Below are 21,545 nucleotides of genomic sequence, written 5' to 3' on the forward strand. Positions count from 1 at the left end.
TTAATGATTTCCAAAGCACACGAATTTCTACACAATTTCTTATAGCCTTTTATAATCGATGGCGAAAAAGCAACAACCAGGCGATAAAGTGTAAAGCCCGGCTATAGGAACTACATACCGGCTGCATAATTTTTTATCGCTCCGTATAGCCCGGCCGTATGATTTTCTCAGCATTCTACAGCCAGCTATATGCTTTTCTGTAGCCTCCTTTAGCCGGCTATAAGAATTCCTATGGTATTTTGAAACGCAGCTCTTATCGCCAATTTTTACCAGGGATTGCAGTTACACTGAAAAAATAGCTCTGTTCACAGGGGTCCTACACGTTCTTCGTTACAGCTGCAGAAGTTTCCATTATGAGGAAAGAACACTCTGTGTTCACGGCCGAAGTTCTGTTCTCACAACAGAAAAGTTCTGTAAGTATAACAAAGAAAGTACAGGAGCCCTTTGCACAGAGGGTTCTTTCATCAGCACCGATTATTTTTTTGTGCATACCTAATATAAAAAAATTTGGAGAGTTTTGTTTTGGTACACGTGATTAATTTTGCGTCGGCAGATAGCAAGTGATCCTTCAAAACTCGGGTAATTAATTGAATTGATCAAAAGTTACTATAATATCTATAAAAACCATTGTATTTCTTTTATCAAATTTTTTCGTCGAGATAGGTCATGTATTTTTATCAAAATGCAAGTAACTCTAAAATACAGAAGGAAGTATTTTTTACATAGTCTTAGGAGTGAAAACTCCGGAAACCTCAAAATAATTATGATGGAGTTAGGAAAAATGGCTCCCAAGTCGGATAGTCAAAGTTGATCAGTCTCAGTGGAAGGACTGATTTGAGGTCTGAAAAATCCATTTTCCATTTTCGATACTTGGCGCTTTTGAATAATCTTAAGAGCCTCAGATCAAAATTTGAAACCTATAGATTAATGAATCCATTAATGTTTGGAATGAATGTCTCTAAAGCAGGCGACAGCGAGGGAATAACTCGTCACTTTTTTATTTCAAATTCGCGGTTTATCGTCCTCTAACTTTGGAATTTTCTTAGAGGGTCAATTTTCGGAATTTTCAGGTGCTCCTTGATGCGTCAAAATGATGGAGAAGAAACCCCTTTGAGCCGTAATATATAGTTATGTCTTATTTTACTATTTTATTTTCATATTAGGGCCCTTTCGCCTAACTCCATTAGAATCACAGAATGGCATGGGAAGGAAGTTGATGAACACACATGTTTCAGTCGAAAAATTGACGTGGCGGAAATCAAAAAGTGTTGATGCAACGGTAGAGGCCAGTATAGCCGCAAAGGCGCGCCCTTAGGGCTGGAATTAGGGCAGCAGCTGGGGAGAGGTCCTCCAACAAGTGCGAACATTCCACGATAAGCAAGTATAATTTATCGCCAGGACTTTGACCTTTGTGCAGAACTATCCTCCTCAGACCGACCGACTTAGGCAGTGACTTGTATATCATTCTTGCTCCTGCAGGACAAACCAACATCATGCATAAAAATGAATCACAAGAAATTTGGTTTTACATCATCGACATGTATATAATTAACTGACAGCTTGATGGGCGCTCTGAGGATGTTCTAGTGATCTTCGAGCATCTCTGTATTACGATTGCGAACAGACACTGCTACCAGCACATGCTCGGGTAAAATCCCTTCAAACTAAGGGATAGGCAACATGATGTATCGTTAGTTGTGAATAGTTACTTCCTCAAATTCATCTCACCTACCGCTTGCTTGGTCTTCTTACATCTGGCATTTGCTAGTCATCTAAGTATAACTGTCAAAGTTCGTCTCCTCTCTGACGTAAGGGCGTATAGCCGGGGTCAGACTATCCAAATACTCCATCAAAATGTCACGGTCAAGTGCTGTGATTATTGGTCCAAGTCATCGAATAAGCCAATCACAACACCTGACCTTGATATTTTGATGGAGTATTTTGATAGTGTGACACAGGCTTTTCTCTATTTCCGCATGAGCTTTGCAGGGCCGGATTAAGGGGATGGCCACATGGGCCGCGGCCCATGGCGGCAAATTTAGGGGGCGGCAAAAATTTGCAATTTTTTTAATGTAGGTATCAAAAAAAGAGAGAAAAAAATCGGATTCAGAAAATAAATTACAAACGAGAAAAGGCGACAGAATCTCTCATTTCCTGAGGGTAAAAGTATGTAATTTCTAATTTTGTCGTCTTTCGGTGATCAAGAGACAACACCTTTAATTAGCCGAGTTAAGAGAGAAACCAAACACGCAATTTAACCTGGAACGGAGCGGCGCGGCGGTCGGCATGAAACGCATAGCGCCTACAAGACTTCATGAATACTTCACGCATTACGTCAAACACAGTGCGGTCAGCAGCGGTCGGCGTGAAGCGCATAGCGCCTACAAGACTGCATGAATACTTCACGCATTGCGTCAAACACAGTGCGTTCAGAAGCGGTCGGTGTGAAACGCACAGCGCCTATTAGACTGTAGGAATGCTTCACGCATTGCGTCAAACACAGTGCGGTCAGTTTGTTCTTTCATAATTTTTTCGTTCATTTCTTATAAATGGAAGGCCTTGTTCACACAGAGATAGGTTCACGGAACTTAACTTTCGCGCAAAGTTCCGTGAACTTTTGCTGGTAATGTTGACAGGGCTTCGCAAAAAATGTGTCCAACACGAGTAAACGCGTCTTATGCACCCCTCCCCGCTGCACGTTCACTTGATGGTTTTTATTGATATTTCAAAACGAATGAGAAGGGGGCGGCAAAATACAGGCGGCCCACGGGCGGTAAGTAGGTGAATCCGGCCCTGGAGCTTTGGAAATTATAGAGTTATACAGAGCACAGGGCTTAAGTGCAAATTGAGATACGCCCTTATGTCAGAGGAGCGCCGATTTGTGTGATTGAATCAGTCCCATTAGTGATTTGTTGCTCATGAATCGACACATCGATACCTTCCGGCCAAAGTATCACAAGCGCAATGCGATGTTTAAAAATTTTCGCCGCCATTTGATTTTTTTACAGAGAAATTGTTGGTTGAATCTGTTTGAAAATTTGACTGAATTTTATCGGCAGCACATAGAAAATTGAGTGAAATTTTCGGACAGCTTCCTTGAAGAATTTCTCTGTAAAAAAATCAAATGGTGGCGGAAATTTTGAAACGTGGCATGGCGCTTGTGATACTATGGCCGGAAGGTGAAGAATCCTCAAATATTACTTTCAAATTGGTCGAAGAAATTTTGCTTGGTCGACGTCAGAGTCCCATTATAAAGAGAGTTGAGACAACGCGGCTCGTGGATATCACAAATGGGGATAAAGATTAAACAAATCGGACGTTTTTTGTAATCTTTGATCAACCCATTCCCGATTTCCTCTTTCCGTTCCCTCTTTCATTCCATTTGTTCCTTGCCGTACCCCCTATTCCCCGGTCCATTCCAGTTTATAATCTTTGCAGTTGGTGAAAATGTAATCTTTATTCCCGTTTGTGACACTGTGAAGGCCTAAATTACGGGAACCAATCAAAAATGGATTGCCTTGCCTGCCTTGCCTTTACTCTCAGCATAAAAGGACTCTAGTCGACGTACCTGTCCAGTAGAGCCAATTCTTCTCGAACTTCTCGCCGTCGTCCCCCTCGAAGACCTTGTAGATGGTGACGATGTAGCCGGTGTGCGGGGATTGGGGTCGCTTGGAGATGGGGTCGAGGGGCGGTCTTGCGATGGTGGCCACCTCGTTGAAGATCTCGAACGTGTGCGATGCCGTGTAGCGGAGGTTGTGCGGGTCGAACCTCCCCAGGGACGTGTGTCGTAGCGCGTTGAAGAACTTCTTCGGTTCAGTCTGGTTCTTGTTCACCACATAGTAACATATGAACGGAAATTCCGCTGGAAAAAAACAAATGTGACCATCAAATGGACGTATACCTATCTGTTAGGCAATATCAAAAGTTAACAAAAAGAGAATTTATAACTTCATCATCAAAAGCATATTTACCTATGGCAGCGAGGTGTGGCAGTTGAAGAAACGGTCCCAGGACATTCTTAAGGCAACCGAAATGGCTTTTTCTGAGTTTCTGACTTTTCTAGACTTTTTCCGACCTATTCTGGTTCTTCATAGCTTTTCCGGTTTTCCTCTACCTTTCCTTGGATTTTCCAGATTCCTTATCACTTTTTTTTAGTTTACTTGAACGTATGTATGCTAAAAGGAACTATGTGCAAGTGGAAAGATGGGGTGTACTCGTGGTGAGCTGATAAGAAACAATGTAAAAGTGGATATAGTTCCTTTTGAGAAAATGGAAAAGCAGGATTTTCATTAAATCAAAAAGAGCTGAGGGGTAACTCGTGAGCCATGGATTTGTGACAAGAGCGTTGTGAACAGGGCTCATGAGTTATACAACGCCCCAACGACGTCGTCGAGCCCGGTCGTCACCGCTGACGTCACTGGCGCTTTAAAATTCCCATTCATTCTTATGGCCCTCAGCTAACGAGGACACCCCATCTTTCAATTTTTGTTTCTCTTTTACTACTTCATGTAGCCCACGAGGGCTAATCCTGCGCTTTTAATCATATCCTTCCTCCGTCCCTAACAACCAGGCCCAGGCAACCACTGTCTGAGACCATCAAACTCGGATTGCCTAGCCGGGAATCGAACCCGGGACCTCCCGATAATAGAGCTATAGCGCTACAACCTCTATACACCATTAGGAGGCCGACACATAGCACACTTGCACATAGTTCCATTTAACATAAATACGTCCACTTCTCCTTGGCTTTTGCAGGTTTTCACTAACTTTCCACAAGCTCGAGAACTTGTGAAAAACTTAAATAAATAAGACGTACCATCTTTTTCAATGTTTCCGAGTAGGATGCCCTCGGCGGCGCTCTTGGTGGCGGCGATCTCTCCGAGGAGGTCCCTGGCGGTCATCTGCTGGGTGGCCAGCGGCATGGCCAGGGGCGACTCGAGCAGCGGTTCGATGGGCTCCAGTCTGGACATGAGGTGGATGGCCACGCAGAGTTTCGGGTCGTCCACCTCCAAAACGCTGAAGTTGGTCCCCGTCGACGTGGACGTGCTCTGCGGCAGCGGCAACTGCAAAACCACACTCTGTCACTCCATCGATCCGCTCACGGCTCACGTAACGCCCTCATCAAAATCACACTTCCACACAACGACAATTGACGGGGTAATTGAGTAATGACGTAAAAGGCGTCCGTTGTGCTCTGTCCCCATTGATGAGATTACATTCTGTGACTCATTGCACTGGGGGGAAAAAAAAACACATTGGATCTAGAGTCCAGACTCTTAAAAACATCGACAAGAAAGAGTACTCTTGATTCAATCAGAATCTAGCTTAAATCAAGAACCAAGCATCGTAATCTAAGCGGATTTCGTCTTGATTCAAGCAAAAATCCGATTGAATCAAGAGTATTTTTTCTTGTCAATGTTTTCAAGAGTCTGGACTCTGGATCCAATGTGTTTTTTTTTTTTCCAGTGTGCCAGCAGAGACAATATATTTTCCAGACCTCGCTGTGCTATTTCCCTTATTCTGCCGTGCTAAGGAGAGCACCCATATACTGCCGTGCTAAGGAAAAATGCCGTATGATCATTCGAGAGTTGCCAAATTTCCCTCAATAAAATGTTCATTTTCGATTAAAGTTATGAATATTTCCCCTCGAAATTTTCAACACTTTTCGGTAGCAAACTTATCTGAAAAATTGGAAGGAAAATACGCATAACTTTCATCGAAAATGAACATTTTATTGAGGGAAATTTTGCAACTCTCGAATGTTCATACGGCGTTATTCCTTAGCACGGCAGTGTAGACGGGAGAGTATTGCCATCTGTGTGCCGATCTCTGATTGGTTCATCAGTTTTAGGCTGTCATGGAGCTCCAAAGTTGGACTAATGTAAAAAAATCCGACCCAAAGGAACGCGCATTAACGGCTGAGAAATGAATGATAATCACACTCAAAGGTTCAAAGTTCCATAAACCTATCTCTATGTGGACAAGGTCCTCCATTTATAAGAAATGAACCAAAAAATTATGAAAGAACAAACATAAATGTGGCTTAATAAATTTTAACTTCCGCCGCTGCGCCGCGCTGATCGCACTGTGTTTGGCGCAATGGGTGAAGTATTCATGCAGTCTTGTAGGCGCTAGTATGTGTTACATGCCGATCGCCGCGCCGAGGGCTTCTCTTTTTCATCTCAAGTCCTCGTTATCATTCCTCTCTACGTTGAGCTCTCTACGTAGTAACGTCACATCGTCACATGGATGAAAGACAACCCCTCGATTACTACTCGGAGAATGGCTTTTGGCCTACGTAAACAATTGAAGGCGAAATAGTGATCAGCGTATTTTTAATTGGGAAAGTCTAAATAACTTACGGGGACTCCATCAGGTAGAAAGCGATCTATGCTAGCTACTGGAATGATGAAACAGTCTCTATCAATGCCTGCGAGGTTGGTTGGCTCTGCCCGGGGGACTTGCTGAAGAGCCAACTGTTGTCCAGGCTTGAATATACCCGGCCGTCCTGAACCGGAGAAACTAACCTGAAAATTGGATAAAAACTCACAATCAGAATTTGAAATATTGTAGATTAGCGTCTTCGGCAAAATATCATGCATTTTCCAGGTTAAATTTTAACAATAAGACCCTGCGGAAACAGTACTTTCCTTAATCTACTCCAGGTGAAGAGGCAAATATTTATCAAATGGAGCGGAATAAAATTATTTTTTCATGCATTATGCTTAAGTTTCGTGCTTAATAAATCATTTTCGTGCATTACATTTTATTTATCTATGCTGTCGTGAGAAGGAAGGACGCTGCATGAGCCTTCAGGCATTGCCAAATTTCCTGCGATAAAATACAAATTTTCAGAAAGAGCTGTCAGTATTTTTCCTCCAATTTCTCAGAGAATTTGTCTTCGCAATCGTATCTAAATTATCTGAAAATTTCAATTTCATTTGTACATAAGGATATTTAAATATATCCCTCTTTGTGATAAGAAAATATGGCTTACACTACAAATAAAATAAAATAATAAATTTCTGCGCTACCTGGAAAATTCGATAAGAATGGAATGGAGATGTTGCATGTGTGAGGAATTTGCGATTTGACCATTAATTATTCTGTAAAAGTTCGCGAGAAACACAATGGTGCCACTGATTTTCTCTGAAATCATCTCCCAAGCTCAAAAAAAGCTCTCAAAGTGAGGTCAAAATGGAGGGGATATCCCACCCTACCCTGAGAGTCCACCTCTACATCAAAACAAACTCTCCATTAGCAGGGTTGCCACTTTATTTGGGGACTCCAAAACTGAAAACACGGCAACCCTGCTAATGTATTTGCTCCCTATCTTTGCATGGAGAGTTTGTTTTGATGTAGAGGTGGACTCTCAGGGTAGGGTGGGATATCCCCTCCATTTTGACCTCACTTTGAGAGCTTTTTTGAGCTTGGGAGATGATTTCAGAGAAAATCAGTGGCACCATCGTGTTCCTCGCGCAATTTTACACAACAAACAACAGTCAAATCGCAAATCCTCACACATGCAACATCTCCATTACGCGCTTTCCACTCAGAATACAAATGACAGAGAAGTGGAATTATTTGTTGCATTCGAGTCGATAGAATTCAAGTATTCAGAGACAATGCCACCGAAGCAGTGACGCAATATGAGCCCTGATATATTGCCAAAAAATAATTTCCTCTATACTATGTTAACAAGGTTGAATGCCTCTTGAGGCATCTCCATCGTTGGACCCCCTCTTCATTCCGCTCCTAATCCTCCTCGAAATCCCTACCCTTTCCTCACGACAATCCGCAATCCAGACATCTCAGACAAGTAGCTAAGGCCACTGCACTGCCTTCACTACGCTACGGTTACCGTTCACGCTCTGTTTACAGTTGTCCATCTTCAGTGTAGAATGATCTACCCGGTCAAGCTGAGAAATTAACAGAGGACTCTCACCTCCACGACTTAACGGTCGGTCAACATTTTTCGGTAGGCCCCTTGGTTCAATCATGAAAAAATTCAATTGAACACTTCCCAATTTCAATGTTCGGTAAAAGTAAGAAAAAACGGATCTGTGTTGCGAGGTGGAGCCACGGGCGGAACTAGGGATTTTTTGTTGGGGCATAGAAGGGTTTTTCACCAAAGAGGGGTGGCTCCCAGCTCCGATGAGTGGGACTTGGAAGGCCTCCGCAATAAAATTTACGGAATTCATATGATTCTGGAACAATTTACTGCTATTTTTACGGAGGTATTGATTCAAGTACAATTTCAAAGATGACAGGAATATCACGCGGTCATTTCGCAAAATCATTTATAGCTTCTGGAGGAGTAACCCCCCCCCCCCCCCCCCCGCAACCCCCGCCTGGTCGAACAAACGAATAAATTAAAATTTTAAAACATTTCATTTTTTTCTGAAACCACTCAAGTTGCGATAGCAAGTATCAAGTAGAAAACGCCAAAAAAGTTAGATTATTCCTAGCTGACGTTCTTAATCGCACAAAGCAATGACCGGCCGACAATTTCCACCGGGTTTCAAGAGCATAGTCGTTTCCACTCGTGTGTAATTCTTTGTTTTGATTCCGGCCAGCCGTGACCGGATATGCATGAGGTCATGGTCTCCACTTCCTGTCGCGGGTCCCCGGCCCTCGTAATATAATTTTGTATGAAAAATACGTCAGTGGAGTGCACTCTCTCATCAGTGCCATCTGTTGGAGGATCACGGATTCTCGACCTCTGACAGCGTATGAAGTTGTCATCTCTGGCGATTTTATGTCACCAAAATAATTAGGTAATATTCAACTCGAGTCCAGGTTTAATATCGCTACTGAGCTGCGGTATACAGTTGTAAGTCATAAAAATTTTTGCAAGCCGAATATTAAACATCAATTCGACCTGAATTTGCTTATCGATTGACCTTGATCGACACATAGCAGACCCGGGGAGCTAGAGGTGATCGCCCACTGAGTTCCGGCCAAAATAGCCTCGCACGGTCTCATCTGGAAAAATATGGGGGCTACATTTGGCAATTTTGTAAAAAAAAAAAAAAGTCTCTTTAGGCGTCTGAAGGCCTCTTTTGAGTTGTTGTTGTTGGTTTTTTTTTCTTCTTCTTTCTTTCTTTTTATCAGGGGTTATACAGTCTCTTTTCGGCGCGGAAAGAGGAAGAAGAGCTCTGTAATCTTGAAAATTAATCAGAAGTTTACCGACGCCTCCCTCAAATAACGTTAAGGTTCAATTATTGCTCCGGGTGTGTTACGAATTATTGGCGTAGTGTACAGGATCACTCTATCCATGGTTTCTAGATTGTTGGTTCTTTGCATGAAATTCAATTCAGATACCAAGAATATTAGCGTCGGCGGAACTGAGGGAGAGCCGGCGAGCCTAACCCCCTTCAGAGATATCTAAATGGCTGCCTATAGAAAATGTGAGGGATTTTGCTAAATATACGTGTGACTTATCTTTCATCTTCGCAATTGAATTTCAGTCAAGTTTTCGCTGATAGGCTAGTTCAAAAATGCTCTCCAGGTCAATTTGGTGTGGGGGGGGGGGGTCCTCGGATCCCCATTTGGATCTGGGGAACTCCCTCCAAACCCCTTTCTGAGTCATTTAAATCTTCGTCGATGCTGGAAGTTAGGTCCATGGACACTGAGAAACACCTACAAAAAGCATATAATGCTGGACCGGGTTTGCTGTAGGGGTTCCCAAATTTTGCGCGCGAAAATAAGCCCCGCCCCGACGGCACGAAACAGCTTCGAACAAAATACGAGTGTTGTTTCTTGTTGCGAGTGTTACCTCCGAAAAACGCATAGAGCACATAGAGTTGTAATGTAAGTGGGTGAGTTGGCGCCACTTTTGAGCATTTTCCAGGTCTCGATTTCCGAGACTCCTGTGTGACGCCGGGTCACTTTTTCGATACATAATCGATTGTTTGCGATACATGGGCACCCGGCCATCCGATGTAAACAAAGAAGATAGGAATCACCACGTATTCCACACCGCCATTTTGGATCGAACATGTATCGAAAAAGTGACCCGAACTCGACCCACACCGGGCTCGGAACTCGTCCAGCAGAGCATGGCGCCAGCTCTCCCATTTACATTACGACTCTATTTACTCTATGGTTTGCTGTCGGGATTCCCAAATTTTCCCCGTGAAAATAAGCCCCGCCCCCCCCAGCACAAAACAACTTCGAACAAAATACGATTGTTGCTTGTCGTTGCGAGTGTTGCCTCCGAAAAAAGTACGACGAATCTAGAGTTTGTACATCGTTGCAAAAAAGATACTCACTTGTCTGCTGGGGTAGTTGGAGGGGGGCAAGAGGGGGGCGGGCTCGGTGCGGCCGGGGAGGGAGGGCTTGCGCTTCATGTTACTCCAGCTGAGGAAGGCATACGACGAGGACGAAGATCGGACGGCGGCTGGGTCCTCCTCGGCATCTTGCGGTCCGGTGATGGGGCTGAGGAAGATGTGCGTGCGGTACGAGTGCGACTCCATCATCGTGTACCCGCTGTCCCTCTTCCGGTTCCCATGCACCCCCCCGGCCCCCGCCGAGACCCCTCGTCGCCGACCCGCGCCACCGCAACCTCCTACGCCGCCCCCGACTTTCCCGTACTTCGGCTCCTTGCTCGCCTCTGTGCGGAAATTTTTCCGAAATAATATATTCATTTTTTACAAATTGTACACACAATGGCTAAGCAAAATCGGCAACAGTAGCCGCGATACAGAAGAAATTCTTCACTCGCTATTTCATTGAAAAGTTCCTCATTATAGTCGTAAATCGGCAATAGTAGCCGATACAGACGAAATTCTTCACTCGTTACTTCATTGAAAAGTTCCTGCAGTCGTAAATCGGCAATAGTAGCTGATACAGACAAAATTCTTCACTCGCTACTTTACTGAAAAGTTCCTGATCATAGTCATAAATCGGCAATGGTAGCCGATCCAGACAAAATTCTTCACTCGCTACTTTATTGAAAAGTTCCTGATCATAGTCGTAAATCGGCAATAGTAGCCGATACAGACGAAATTCTTCACTCGCCACTTCATTGAAAAGTTCCTGATTTTAGTCGTAAATACGGAAAATTGGCAATAGTAGCCGATACAGACGAAATTTATCACTCACTACTTCATTGAAAAGTTCCTCAGTATAGTCGTAAATATGCTAGTATCCCTGAGGAGACCACGTTTTTTTAAACTGCATGGACACTTAAGTCTACTGATACTTTTAAGCATTTTCATGATAGTTTTTTTGAAAATTGCCGAGTTACTTAGGTTGATAGTATTTTCCCGAAACACTTTTTTCTCATTTTATCGCTCAGGAAATGAGAGCATTGCAACATGAATGTCAGTCACATGCATGATTTCGCCGGACTAGATTTCTCATTTGATCGCCGAAAGACCAACGCAACGAAATTTTGAAAAAATTTCTGTTATAGTTTAGGTCTTTCTAAGAGAAGAAAGAGATTTTCATGTCAACGCGAGTTGTTTGCCGATCGTAATTTCCGTTTACAAGATTTAAGTGACGTTTCACTGCATGACGATGAGGACTGAACAACATACACTGAAAGCACATTGACGGCTAGTTCAAGGGAAATTTTTCTAGCATATCGCGCACCATACGGTAGATTCAAAATGCAAGGAAGAATCGCTGAGTCGAGGCCAATGATCGCTGAAATAACTCGAAAATTTATGGATCCTTTGCCTCTCTAGAAGCAACTCCAACAATCGAGTAACTTCACTGGCACAGTTACACGGTTGCGATAAACGTAATTTCAAAATGCAAAGATTCCAATTTAGGTTGAAAAATTCTACTCGTGACCGACTTCAGCGGTTCTTTCACACGATGTTAAATCACACAAATTCTGCATTCAAATCGAAGCTGATCAGCCAGGATTAGCCAGTAAATCCTTCAGATCCCTCGCTGAGACGATGATCGACGAGAACAGGAAACCATGTCCGATATGCTGAATACGGTAGGTAAGTAAACTATTCAAAGTTTCGATCGATGGTTTCACGTGGGTAGGTCTTGCTCGTAAATCACGCACTGAGTTAGACGCCAAAAAAAAATAAAAAAAGAAATGGACGGAATAACGGAAGGACAGATCGAGTTAGAACGGAATCGGTTTAAAATCATGCAGATTCGGACACTTAGATGGAAACGATACACGGTGGGAGCGATATCAACACGAAATTTGTTCTCCCTTCCGCGGCACCTATGCCGCCGTGAAATTGCGTGGAGTGGGAATATTTAAAATTAGCACTCTCGGCCGTATCTGTTCCTACGCGGCGGTTCTCAGGTTATTTTAGAATTCCACGGATTAGCCCGAATCAGCCTAACTCCACTCCACGTTGCCTGATGCCCAAGTAGCACAGATTTAATAAGTAGCAATTACATTCTTAAAATATTGCAATTATTCCACTGAGTGTTGTGCATGTTGCCTAGCTCCTGTTTGAAGGGGCCCATTCATTGAAACTTATTGCAATAAAATTTAAATAACTTGCAATTTTTCATTGCACTGCACATTGCCTGTCTTTCTGACAAATGGAGTTCAGTTTGTTTTTCGTTGCACTGTGCTACTTGGGTGGTCTCCTCTGTTTTTTTATTTTTGCAACAGAGAACTTAAGTACGTGACGCCTTTAAAATTTGCGTGAATTTACTCTAGATTATGATAAATATGCTAGCAAAATCTCAAGTTTCAGTGCTGTTTAAATTCCCATTTAAAAAATATAATGTTAGAGAAAATTAGGCAACGGTTGATGTAGTTAGACCGATTTTGGTTAAATGCGTCTCATTTTTGTGGAAATCATATATCTTGAGTAGTTTTTGTTGTATTCAGAGCCTTACCCATCGCGCAAAATCTTATGCTTTTACGGTATTTTATTATATTAATTTTTTTTTTTAAGCGTGCCTATAGGGCTCGCTTTTTGAAATCACTCGGATGTACTGTAGTACAGCACACCGATCGACCAATGCTTTTCAAGGGGCGGTCCGAATTTTTTTTCCGTCGGATCCGTTCTTCCGTTTTTGAACCGTTATAGTGTCAAGCCCTGAAGGTCATTCATCGAGAAACCGAATTATCCTGTTACTGGAAACCCTTGAGAACATTTTACCGTGGAAACCGTATTATTTTCTTTCATAGGTACGTCAAATAAGCTTTTCTACGCTCGGAGGATTTAAATTAGAAGTTTAAATGCCGCCATAACTATTTAGCGAATCAGCGTCTTTTCAAAAGCGGTTAAACCCAAGTTGGCTGCATCTCCATAGTTACAACTGCAGCGAAGTGAGCAATCTCCAATTCGACCAATTGGAAGGCAGAGTTTTGGAGGTTAGGTTCCCTTGTTGATTCTCTGAGTGTAAGTTGGTTTTTTTTTTTTTTTTTTTTTTTTTTTTGTGTCACGTTTTTTTTTTTTTTTATTTCCAGAAAAGATACCTTAAAGTCTCATTTTAATACAAATCAATCGAAGAAAAGAGAAAAGACAAAGTTTGACTCATTAAACAGAGTAAACTCCATACTCTGCTGCTGCAAACTGAGCAATCTCCAACATGACGCAACAAACTGAACAATTTCCAAACTTTAATTTGAAATTCTGAATGAACCAATTCAGTTAAATGATTTATGATGTTATTTTCTTTGTTCATCCAATATAATTATGTTACTTTCTTTATTCAATAAAATGTATTTTCAATAAAATGTATTTACATTCAACGGTATCAAATCAATAATTCCTCCCCAATTTGCAGAGAGTACTAATTTATACACATCTCGTTGAAATGGAAATAGTGCACACACTAGATTTCAGTTCTTCGGCACGCTTTTCCAACATATTCATGTTGGATGTTTCTTCTTGTTTTTTTTTGAAAGCAATTTGGTGCGTTTCCATTAAACTCGCTCGCTCGGCGAAACGTAGTCGCGGAAACCTTATAACAAAGTTACTGCTAAAATTAACATTACGGCAACATTTTTGCAACAATTTTAAAACATTATCTTTGGCAGTTGCCGGGTGGGCCGGTACGAATGAATTGTTTGCTTAACGCTATCCAACAGTGGCGGAGCGTGAATGCTCGATTATCGATATTTCCTCATTTGAAACTATGGTAAAAGATCGATCATTAAGGTGTTTGTTGCGAATACCCTACTATCGATCCTTCTTCATAGGTTTAAATGACAGATATATCGATTTATCGCAAAGCACGCCACGCCACTGCTACCCAATTAAAAATATTGAAAGAAGCAAGAAGCTCGACCAGAGCGCGAGAGAAGAAAGTAAAAGCGACGTGCTGCGGGCTCGCGACCTACTCATCACATAGAGACGTCGATCATCGACTATCGATATGATCTCATTTAAAAACATGGTAAAGGGTCGATGATATAAGGCGTTGTTTGTGAGCACCTTGATAATCGATACTTTTTAATAGATTTAAACGGTAAATCGATCGATTCATCACCAAGCACGGCTCATATGGAGACGTGGATTAGCATGCGTCCGAGCTACCGTGCTAAAGAAAAACGCCGTATGAGCCTTCAGGCGTTGCCAAATTTCCTCGGGAAAATCACTAATTTCCAGGAAAATTTTTGAATATTTTTCCGCCAATTTCTCAGATAATTTTGTTTGTAATTTGATCTAAAGTGTCTGAAAATTTCAAGGAAAAATATTCATAACTTTTCTCAAAAATAAACATTTTATCGAAGGAAATTTGGCAACTCTCGAATGTTCATACGGCGTTCCTCCTTAACACGGCAGCGAGAGCCGCGAAGAAAAATTCGAGCTCTACTGTCCTGCAACGCCGCACAATGGATCGAGTCAATGGGGGAGGCTGGACAAAATTTGAAAACTTTAAAAACTCATAACTCCGTACATACAAAACTTTGAGGCTTTAAAGGTGGTTTTATTGGTTTCCTCGTAAACTTTCATTCCAGATGCTCTCCCGAAGTTTTAAAATGTGACGAATCAAACATCAAAATTTGCGGTTTCAGTTAATTTCATGTCGAACCTCTCCGGTTGACTCGATCCACTGTGCGCCGGTGGTAATGAACCGTTCTCATTCAAGTCGCGACAAACAGGGACCCTCATCGCCTCTTTCAGTTTAACCCATCGATGACCCGAAAATAAGTCAGGTAATTGATTTACAAAAGAGGAGCTGAAACTTTCTACGCTGGGTCATGTGAGCCCCACTTTACCTATATAGTGCGAACGTTTGTAAACGTGCGTAAATGTATGCCTGGCCACGCATCACTACCTACTATGCCGTACTGAGGAAGAATGCCGTATGAACATTCGAGAGTTGCCTTTCCTTCAATAAAATGTTTATTCTTTAAGAAAGATATGAGTCTCTTTCCATGAAATTTTCAGGGACTTCGGTTGATATTGCGAACAAAATTATCTGAAAAATTAGAAGGAAAATATTCATAAGTTTACTAGGAAATTCGTGTTTTATCGAAGGAAATTCGGCAACGTCTGAAGGTTCATACGGTGTTTTTCCTTAGTACGGCAGTACTGTGCTAAGGAAAAACACCGTATGAACATTCGAAGCGCTGGATGAAGAAAGGGCATCTCTTGGTTGCGGTGTCTCAGAATCTCCCCTGACTCTTTCATCCATTATAATTGGACTGAATTTTGCAATTTGGACCTATAAATACCGGCCCGGTTTAAAAACAGCGTATGTGCCATTAGTTTTCCTATGCTTATAAGTGTTTTTCAGATGAGCCAGAATTTATAGGTCCAAATGGAAAAATGCAGTCCAATTAGAGTAAATGTATGGAATTCGTTGCAACTTCCACTAAATTTTCTTTATGAATTTACAATGCTGAAACCGAAAAATTTTGGAAAATTCATGCAATAGTTTCCTCTCTAAAGTATAAATACCAGTGAATTTTGGAGAAAATTTTTTCCTGAGTAGCTCCTTACAACACTTTAAATACGTGACAAATATTGCAAAAATTTAATGTCGGCGAAAAAAGCCGATACCTCGGAGAGGGTCTTGTTTGTTGAGATAAGCTTGATGGAGCTTAAAACTTTTTTAATACTGCAGGGCGTCCTGCCATGGTTGCTAATAGGATGCGACGTTACGAGCCCCTTACCATATTTCATAATTTTAAGGAGGACCTAATCATCGTTTTGGCACAAAATTCTGTTCTGATCCGATCTGATTTTTTGTGTGTGTTTTTTAACACCATTCTCTGAAAATTTCGCACGAAAAGAACGAATGGTATTCTCTTCCAAAAATGAAATATAAGCGAAAATTTTCAAGCAGCGGAATTGATATCCATGGTTTGATCATGTCGCCATCGTTATATGACAAACAAAAATAATAAATTAACCTCATCCGACGATGAGCAGGGGAACGCTCGCATTAATTCCCTGGAAATAATTTATTTCTGACGGCGCTCAAAAGTGCCTTCAAAGCGACGAGTACGCAACCTTACATCGGAAGTGACCGAATAGTTATCGCACAGAAAGTAGGCGCTTTTGAAGATGGTCTTCGTGCCTGTTTTCGGTGCGATTCAAGAAATTATTTTATCTTCATCTTCCTTTTTTGACAAAAGTACGATGAAAAATACGTATGCATCTGTTAACAGTTGAATACACGTGAAAAAGTTTACAATTTAAATCCATCTGCGTCCGTTCACGAGTGTGTCCCCAGCACGTAGAACGTTATTCGCTGCCATTGAAATGAGAGTGAATGTCGAGAAAAAGGATATCAGTGAAATAAGAAAGTAAGTTGATGCTGTCTCTAACCTGTTTCCCAGGATGGAAGCCACACACGTCCACAGGAAACATAAACATTATCACAGTAAAGAACAATTTTCAGTGTTATTGTGGTCATACAATTGAAAAGTATCGAATGATAAATGTGGATAGTAAATAAATAATTCTACATTCATTCTGCCGTGTTGAGGAAAAACGCCGTATGAGCCTTCGAGCGTTGCCGAGTTTCCTCCGATAAAAACCGAATTTACTGGGAAAATTACGAATATTATTTTCCAAAATTTTCAGACAATTTTGTACGCAATTTAATCTAAAATGTCTGTAAATTTCCTGTAAAATATGCATGTATGTCGTCAAAAATACATGTTTTATCAAGGGAAATTTGGCAACTCTCGAAGGTTCATACGGCGTTATTCCTTAGCATGGCAGTATTCATCATTCTCGAGTAGCCAGGTTTTTCTCTTTTCACTCGCAAAATACCCCTCCACCAGCTATCTTATCTGAACCCTCAAAGCTCCTTCACTTTCAGGCGTTTGATGGAGTTCCTATACACTTTGCACGATGTAGTAGCACATATGGACGTTTATACTGAAAGGAACTATGTCGCACGCAATCCCCTTGCACATACGTCCTTTTAGCACAAATACGTTCGTATGCGCAAACACTTTGCTAAAACATAAAGTATGCGTAAAATTAGGAATTAAAAAAAACTTTTATTACATTAAATTTTACGCGAGAATTCAATATTTTTTTATTTTAGCATTTATGCATACTGCGTGCTAAGGAAGAACGCCGTATGAGTCTTCGAAAGTTGCCAAATTTCCCTCAATAAAATATATATTTTTGAGAACATTCAGGCATACTTTTCCTTGACATTTTCAGATACTTATATAAATTGCGTACAAAATCGTCCGACAATTTAGGGAAAAAACATCCGAAATTTTCCAGTAAATTCGGTTTTATCGGAGAAAACTTGCAAAGCTGAAGGCTCATACGGCGTTCTTCCTTAGCACGGCAGCATAGCAGCACCTCCTCTTCCTTCCGGTGCGTTCTGCCATGCTGAAGAAGAACGCCGTATGAACATCCGAGAGTTGCAAAACTTCCTCGAATAAAACATGTGTTTGTGAAGGAAGTCTTGCGTAGTTTTCCTTGAATTTTCAGATATTTTACATTGAATTGTCAGCAAAACTATTTTCCCGGTAAATTTGACTTTTATTGAAGGCCCATACGGCGTTTTTCCTCAGCACGGCAGCATTGCAGGGAACGGCAATCACTTAGTTTCTTGACATACCTTGACTCTCGGGTGTCTGATGATCAGGCCAGTTTCTAAATTAACCACATGGAAAGCGACAACCAAAGTTACTCTTGCTAGCAATCGTCTGTGTCTTGACTGAAGAATATTATTTAAAAAATGATGCAGGAATCAGTAGCCGAACGAATCATAGTATGGTTTCGTAGAGGGGGGGGGGGGGGGGGGCTTTACCCCATAACTCGGCGAAGGGACAGCTGGTTAGTACCTTGACATACCTTGACTCTCCGGTGTCTGATGATCAGGCCAGTTTCAAAATTAACCACATGGAAAGCGACAACCAAAGTTACTCCTGCTAGCAATCGTCTGTGTCTTGACTGAAAAATATAATTTAAAAAATAATGCAGGAATCAGTAGCCGAACGAATCACAGTACGGTTACGTAGAAGGGGGGGCTTTACCCCATAACTCGGCGAAGGGACACAGGTCGACACGCTTGGTTCACAGTTGACTCGGAAACTGAGCGGACTGCAGGCCCGGAGGGTCTCGTTAAGAAAGAAACTTATTTAGAGAGCATCTATCCCTAATTGACTGACAGATCAGCACGGCGATCTCGCCAAAACATTTATTTTTAGGGCTCTTGTCCAATTGCAGCCGACCATGCCGCGGCCCGCGAGAAGATCGGGATCCCATTTGCGACGTATTGATTGCCGATGCTGCGAAACCGTGAATCTTCGGTCCCCCCGTCCCCCTCCGACCCCCGTGTTTGCCTGCTCGTCAGTGTCATGTCAGTGCCCCGGCCTGACATTCGATTCTAACAACTCCTTAGATCCCTCTGTGCTCGCATGCTATGCTTCAAAACAATGTAGCACTTTGACGTATCTCTGCTGAACGGAACTACACTGCCGTGCTAAGGAAGAACGCCGTATAAACCTCCAGGTTTTGCCAAATTTCCTTTGATGAACCCTGAATTTCCTGGCAAACTTCTGAATATTTTCATTCCAATTTTTTCAGATAATTTTGTTCGCAATCTCACCTAAATTTACTGAAAATTTCAAGGACAAATATTCATAAATTTCCTAAAAAATGAACATTTTATCGAAGGAAATTTGGCAACTCTCGAATGTTCATACGGCGTTCTTCCTTAGCACGGCAGTACAGAGGAGTGGGAACGATGGGATGTGCTCTACTGCCGTGCTGAGGAAAAACGCCGTATGAACATTCAAGAGTTGCCAAATTTCCTGTTTATTTTTGAGGAAAGTTATGAATATTTTTCCGAAAAATTTCTGAGAACTGTAGGTAAAATTGGCGTTGCCAAATTTTCCTTAGCTAAAACGCATATTTCCTGGTAAATTTATGAATATTTTTCGCCCGATTTTTCAAATAATTTAGCTCGGATTTTTACCTAAAGATTCTGAAAATATAAAGGAAAAATATTCATGACTATCCTCAAAGATAAACATTTTATCGAAGGACATTTGGCAACTCTCGAATGTTCATACGGCCTTTTTCCTTAGCACGGCAGTACGGCGCTCACTCATTTTTGTTAGTCGGTGGCCAGACACATTACCCAATTTTGTTTGGTCCAAAGTTTTTATGGTCCATTCATAAAGTTTGTCCGATAGTTTTTTGTGCAATGTTTATTGAACTAACAGTTTACTTATTGTTAGTCCAGTTACGAGCAATGATAAAGGTGCTGAGATCCCGCCTAATAATGAAATTTAACCCTTAGATGCCAAAGCCGAGTCAAACTGACCCAAGGATCGCCGAAAGAACGTTCTCCGCGGGATTTATAGAGCCGGTGCCTCCGAACTTTAGACGTAGGTCACAATTACATCCTAATAAAAGAAGAAGATATGAAATTGAAAAAAAAAAAAAATAAATCAAATATCAACACAGCCGGAAATAGGAGAGACGCTTTTGGGTCTATTTGTTTTAAAACTTGTCTCCCCAATCAAAGCGAAGCATAGAACAGAGCATCGCAAACTCACACCTCGCGCCAGCGCGCCTTCAATTGTGCAGATACTACACGGACATCCATCAAGCACGAATAGTTGTATCCTTGCGCCGTCATCAACGCGTGTTCTTTCCCTCGTTCCGATTCCATATGGTGTTGGTTCCGTTTTTCTTACTTGTAGTGGTGCTTTAAGAGATACGTTAGCAAAGTAGCCGAAGATAGGAGAGATGTAATCGGGCTTGTTTTTTACCTCCTCTCCCGAGTGTAAGCGACTTATCACTGACAGCATAGAGCGGAGCAATGCGAGTTCACGCATCGCGCCTTCAATTTCTCAGATACAACACGGACATCCATCCAGCACGAATAGTTGTATCTCTGCGTCATCAAAGCGAGCCCTTTCTTTTTTCTATTTCCATGTTGTGTTGGCTTCGTTTGTCTTGTGTGTAGCGGTGCTTTGAGGGCTACGTGAGCAACACAGCCAATATTTAACTTGGATTAAAGTTGTTGGCCAAACTAGGTATCAGGTGAAAAAAATTGGGTAAAGTTAGTGACTAGCTACCTTTCTGTCACAAATTTGAAAATGGTGCCGTTTTTTAATGTTCTTGTAAATGTTCAACAGTCAACACCCGCATCGACGCTCCCAGCCTGAACCTCCAGTTAGGGCGTCTTATTATGTGCCCTGATAAAGTTTCATCTTATAACTTTAAAAAGAAGCGATATGGTTTTATACTACGTTGTGGCAAACCCTCCCCCACCACTTCAAGGATTAAAAGAGATCGCTCAATAGAACCACGATCACTTCTAGCGCCGCACATTAAGTCATTGCTGATTGGTTTTAATAACGGGAAATGGCGGGGGCTTTAGTAGCAGTGTTGGCCCATCCGATGACTACAGCTCTAATCTGCCATGCTAAGGAAGAACACCGTATGACCATTCGAGAGTTGCCAAATTTCCTTGGATAAAATGTTTATTTTTACGGGAAATTCTGAATATTTTTCCTCGAAATTTTCAGACACTTTAGATCAAATCACAAACAAAATTATCTGAGAAATCGGCGGGAAAATATTCAAAAATTTTCCTGAAAATTAGTGATTTTCCCGAGGCAATTTGGCAACGCCTGAAGGCTCATACGGCGTTTTTCCTTAGCACGGCAGTAATGCTCGCATGGAATGGATCTGAAAATCCGGGATATCCTGACGCATCTGGCAAAGCAAGAAGCGAGGTGCCGCGCATTCCGATGGCTCCCGGGTGTCGCAGGAATGTCATCCTGGAACTTGAGCAACGTCCCAGCGCCCCCCCCCCCCCCCCCCCCCCGCTTCGGCTTCCGACATTATTAAACTTCCCTACATGTCGACCCCTCACCACGCAGTAACGGGGACGTTTTATTCAACTTTCACGATCTTGAATTTTTTAGGGTGAGTTGAGCCCGCTGTAGCGCCACGCCAAGGCGGGAGGGATTCAACTGATTGTGAGACGCACAATTTAATTGGAAGTAAATTAAAACACAGCGCACGACAGGGAAAAATTTGCCTCACGGCGGGGGCGGAGTTGAGACAGGACCGGGTTTACCATATCGATAGCTGAAGAGCGAAATCACATATCTCCATTGCGGTGTTTCAAAAGCTCCGCTCCTATTTTATTTTTTCGAT

At 42.0% G+C, this 21,545-nt stretch overlaps 1 protein-coding gene across 4 annotated transcripts; it reads right to left on the reverse strand.

Moving 5' to 3' along the window:
• Positions 1-611: 611 nt before the first annotated feature.
• Positions 612-18,468, reverse strand: LOC109036967 (uncharacterized). Of its 4 annotated transcripts, none has more exons than XM_019051426.2 (6): positions 18,219-18,468; positions 10,275-10,615; positions 6,363-6,527; positions 4,817-5,063; positions 3,569-3,862; positions 612-1,473 (listed from the first exon to the last, which is right to left on the reverse strand). In XM_019051426.2, exons 2-6 carry the CDS (start codon positions 10,479-10,481, stop codon positions 1,259-1,261), a joined length of 1,128 nt encoding a protein of 375 aa, XP_018906971.2. In that variant the 5' UTR covers positions 10,482-10,615; positions 18,219-18,468; the 3' UTR covers positions 612-1,258. The 4 variants fall into 4 exon arrangements, with proteins under 4 accessions (XP_018906971.2, XP_018906979.2, XP_018906983.2 ...); XM_019051434.2 differs by lacking the exon at positions 18,219-18,468 and adding an exon at positions 17,983-18,142; XM_019051438.2 differs by lacking the exon at positions 18,219-18,468 and adding an exon at positions 16,722-16,860.
• Positions 18,469-21,545: the final 3,077 nt, after the last annotated feature.

Source organism: Bemisia tabaci, chromosome 4 (assembly GCF_918797505.1).
Source record: "Bemisia tabaci chromosome 4, PGI_BMITA_v3".
Lineage (NCBI taxonomy): Eukaryota > Metazoa > Arthropoda > Insecta > Hemiptera > Aleyrodidae > Bemisia > Bemisia tabaci.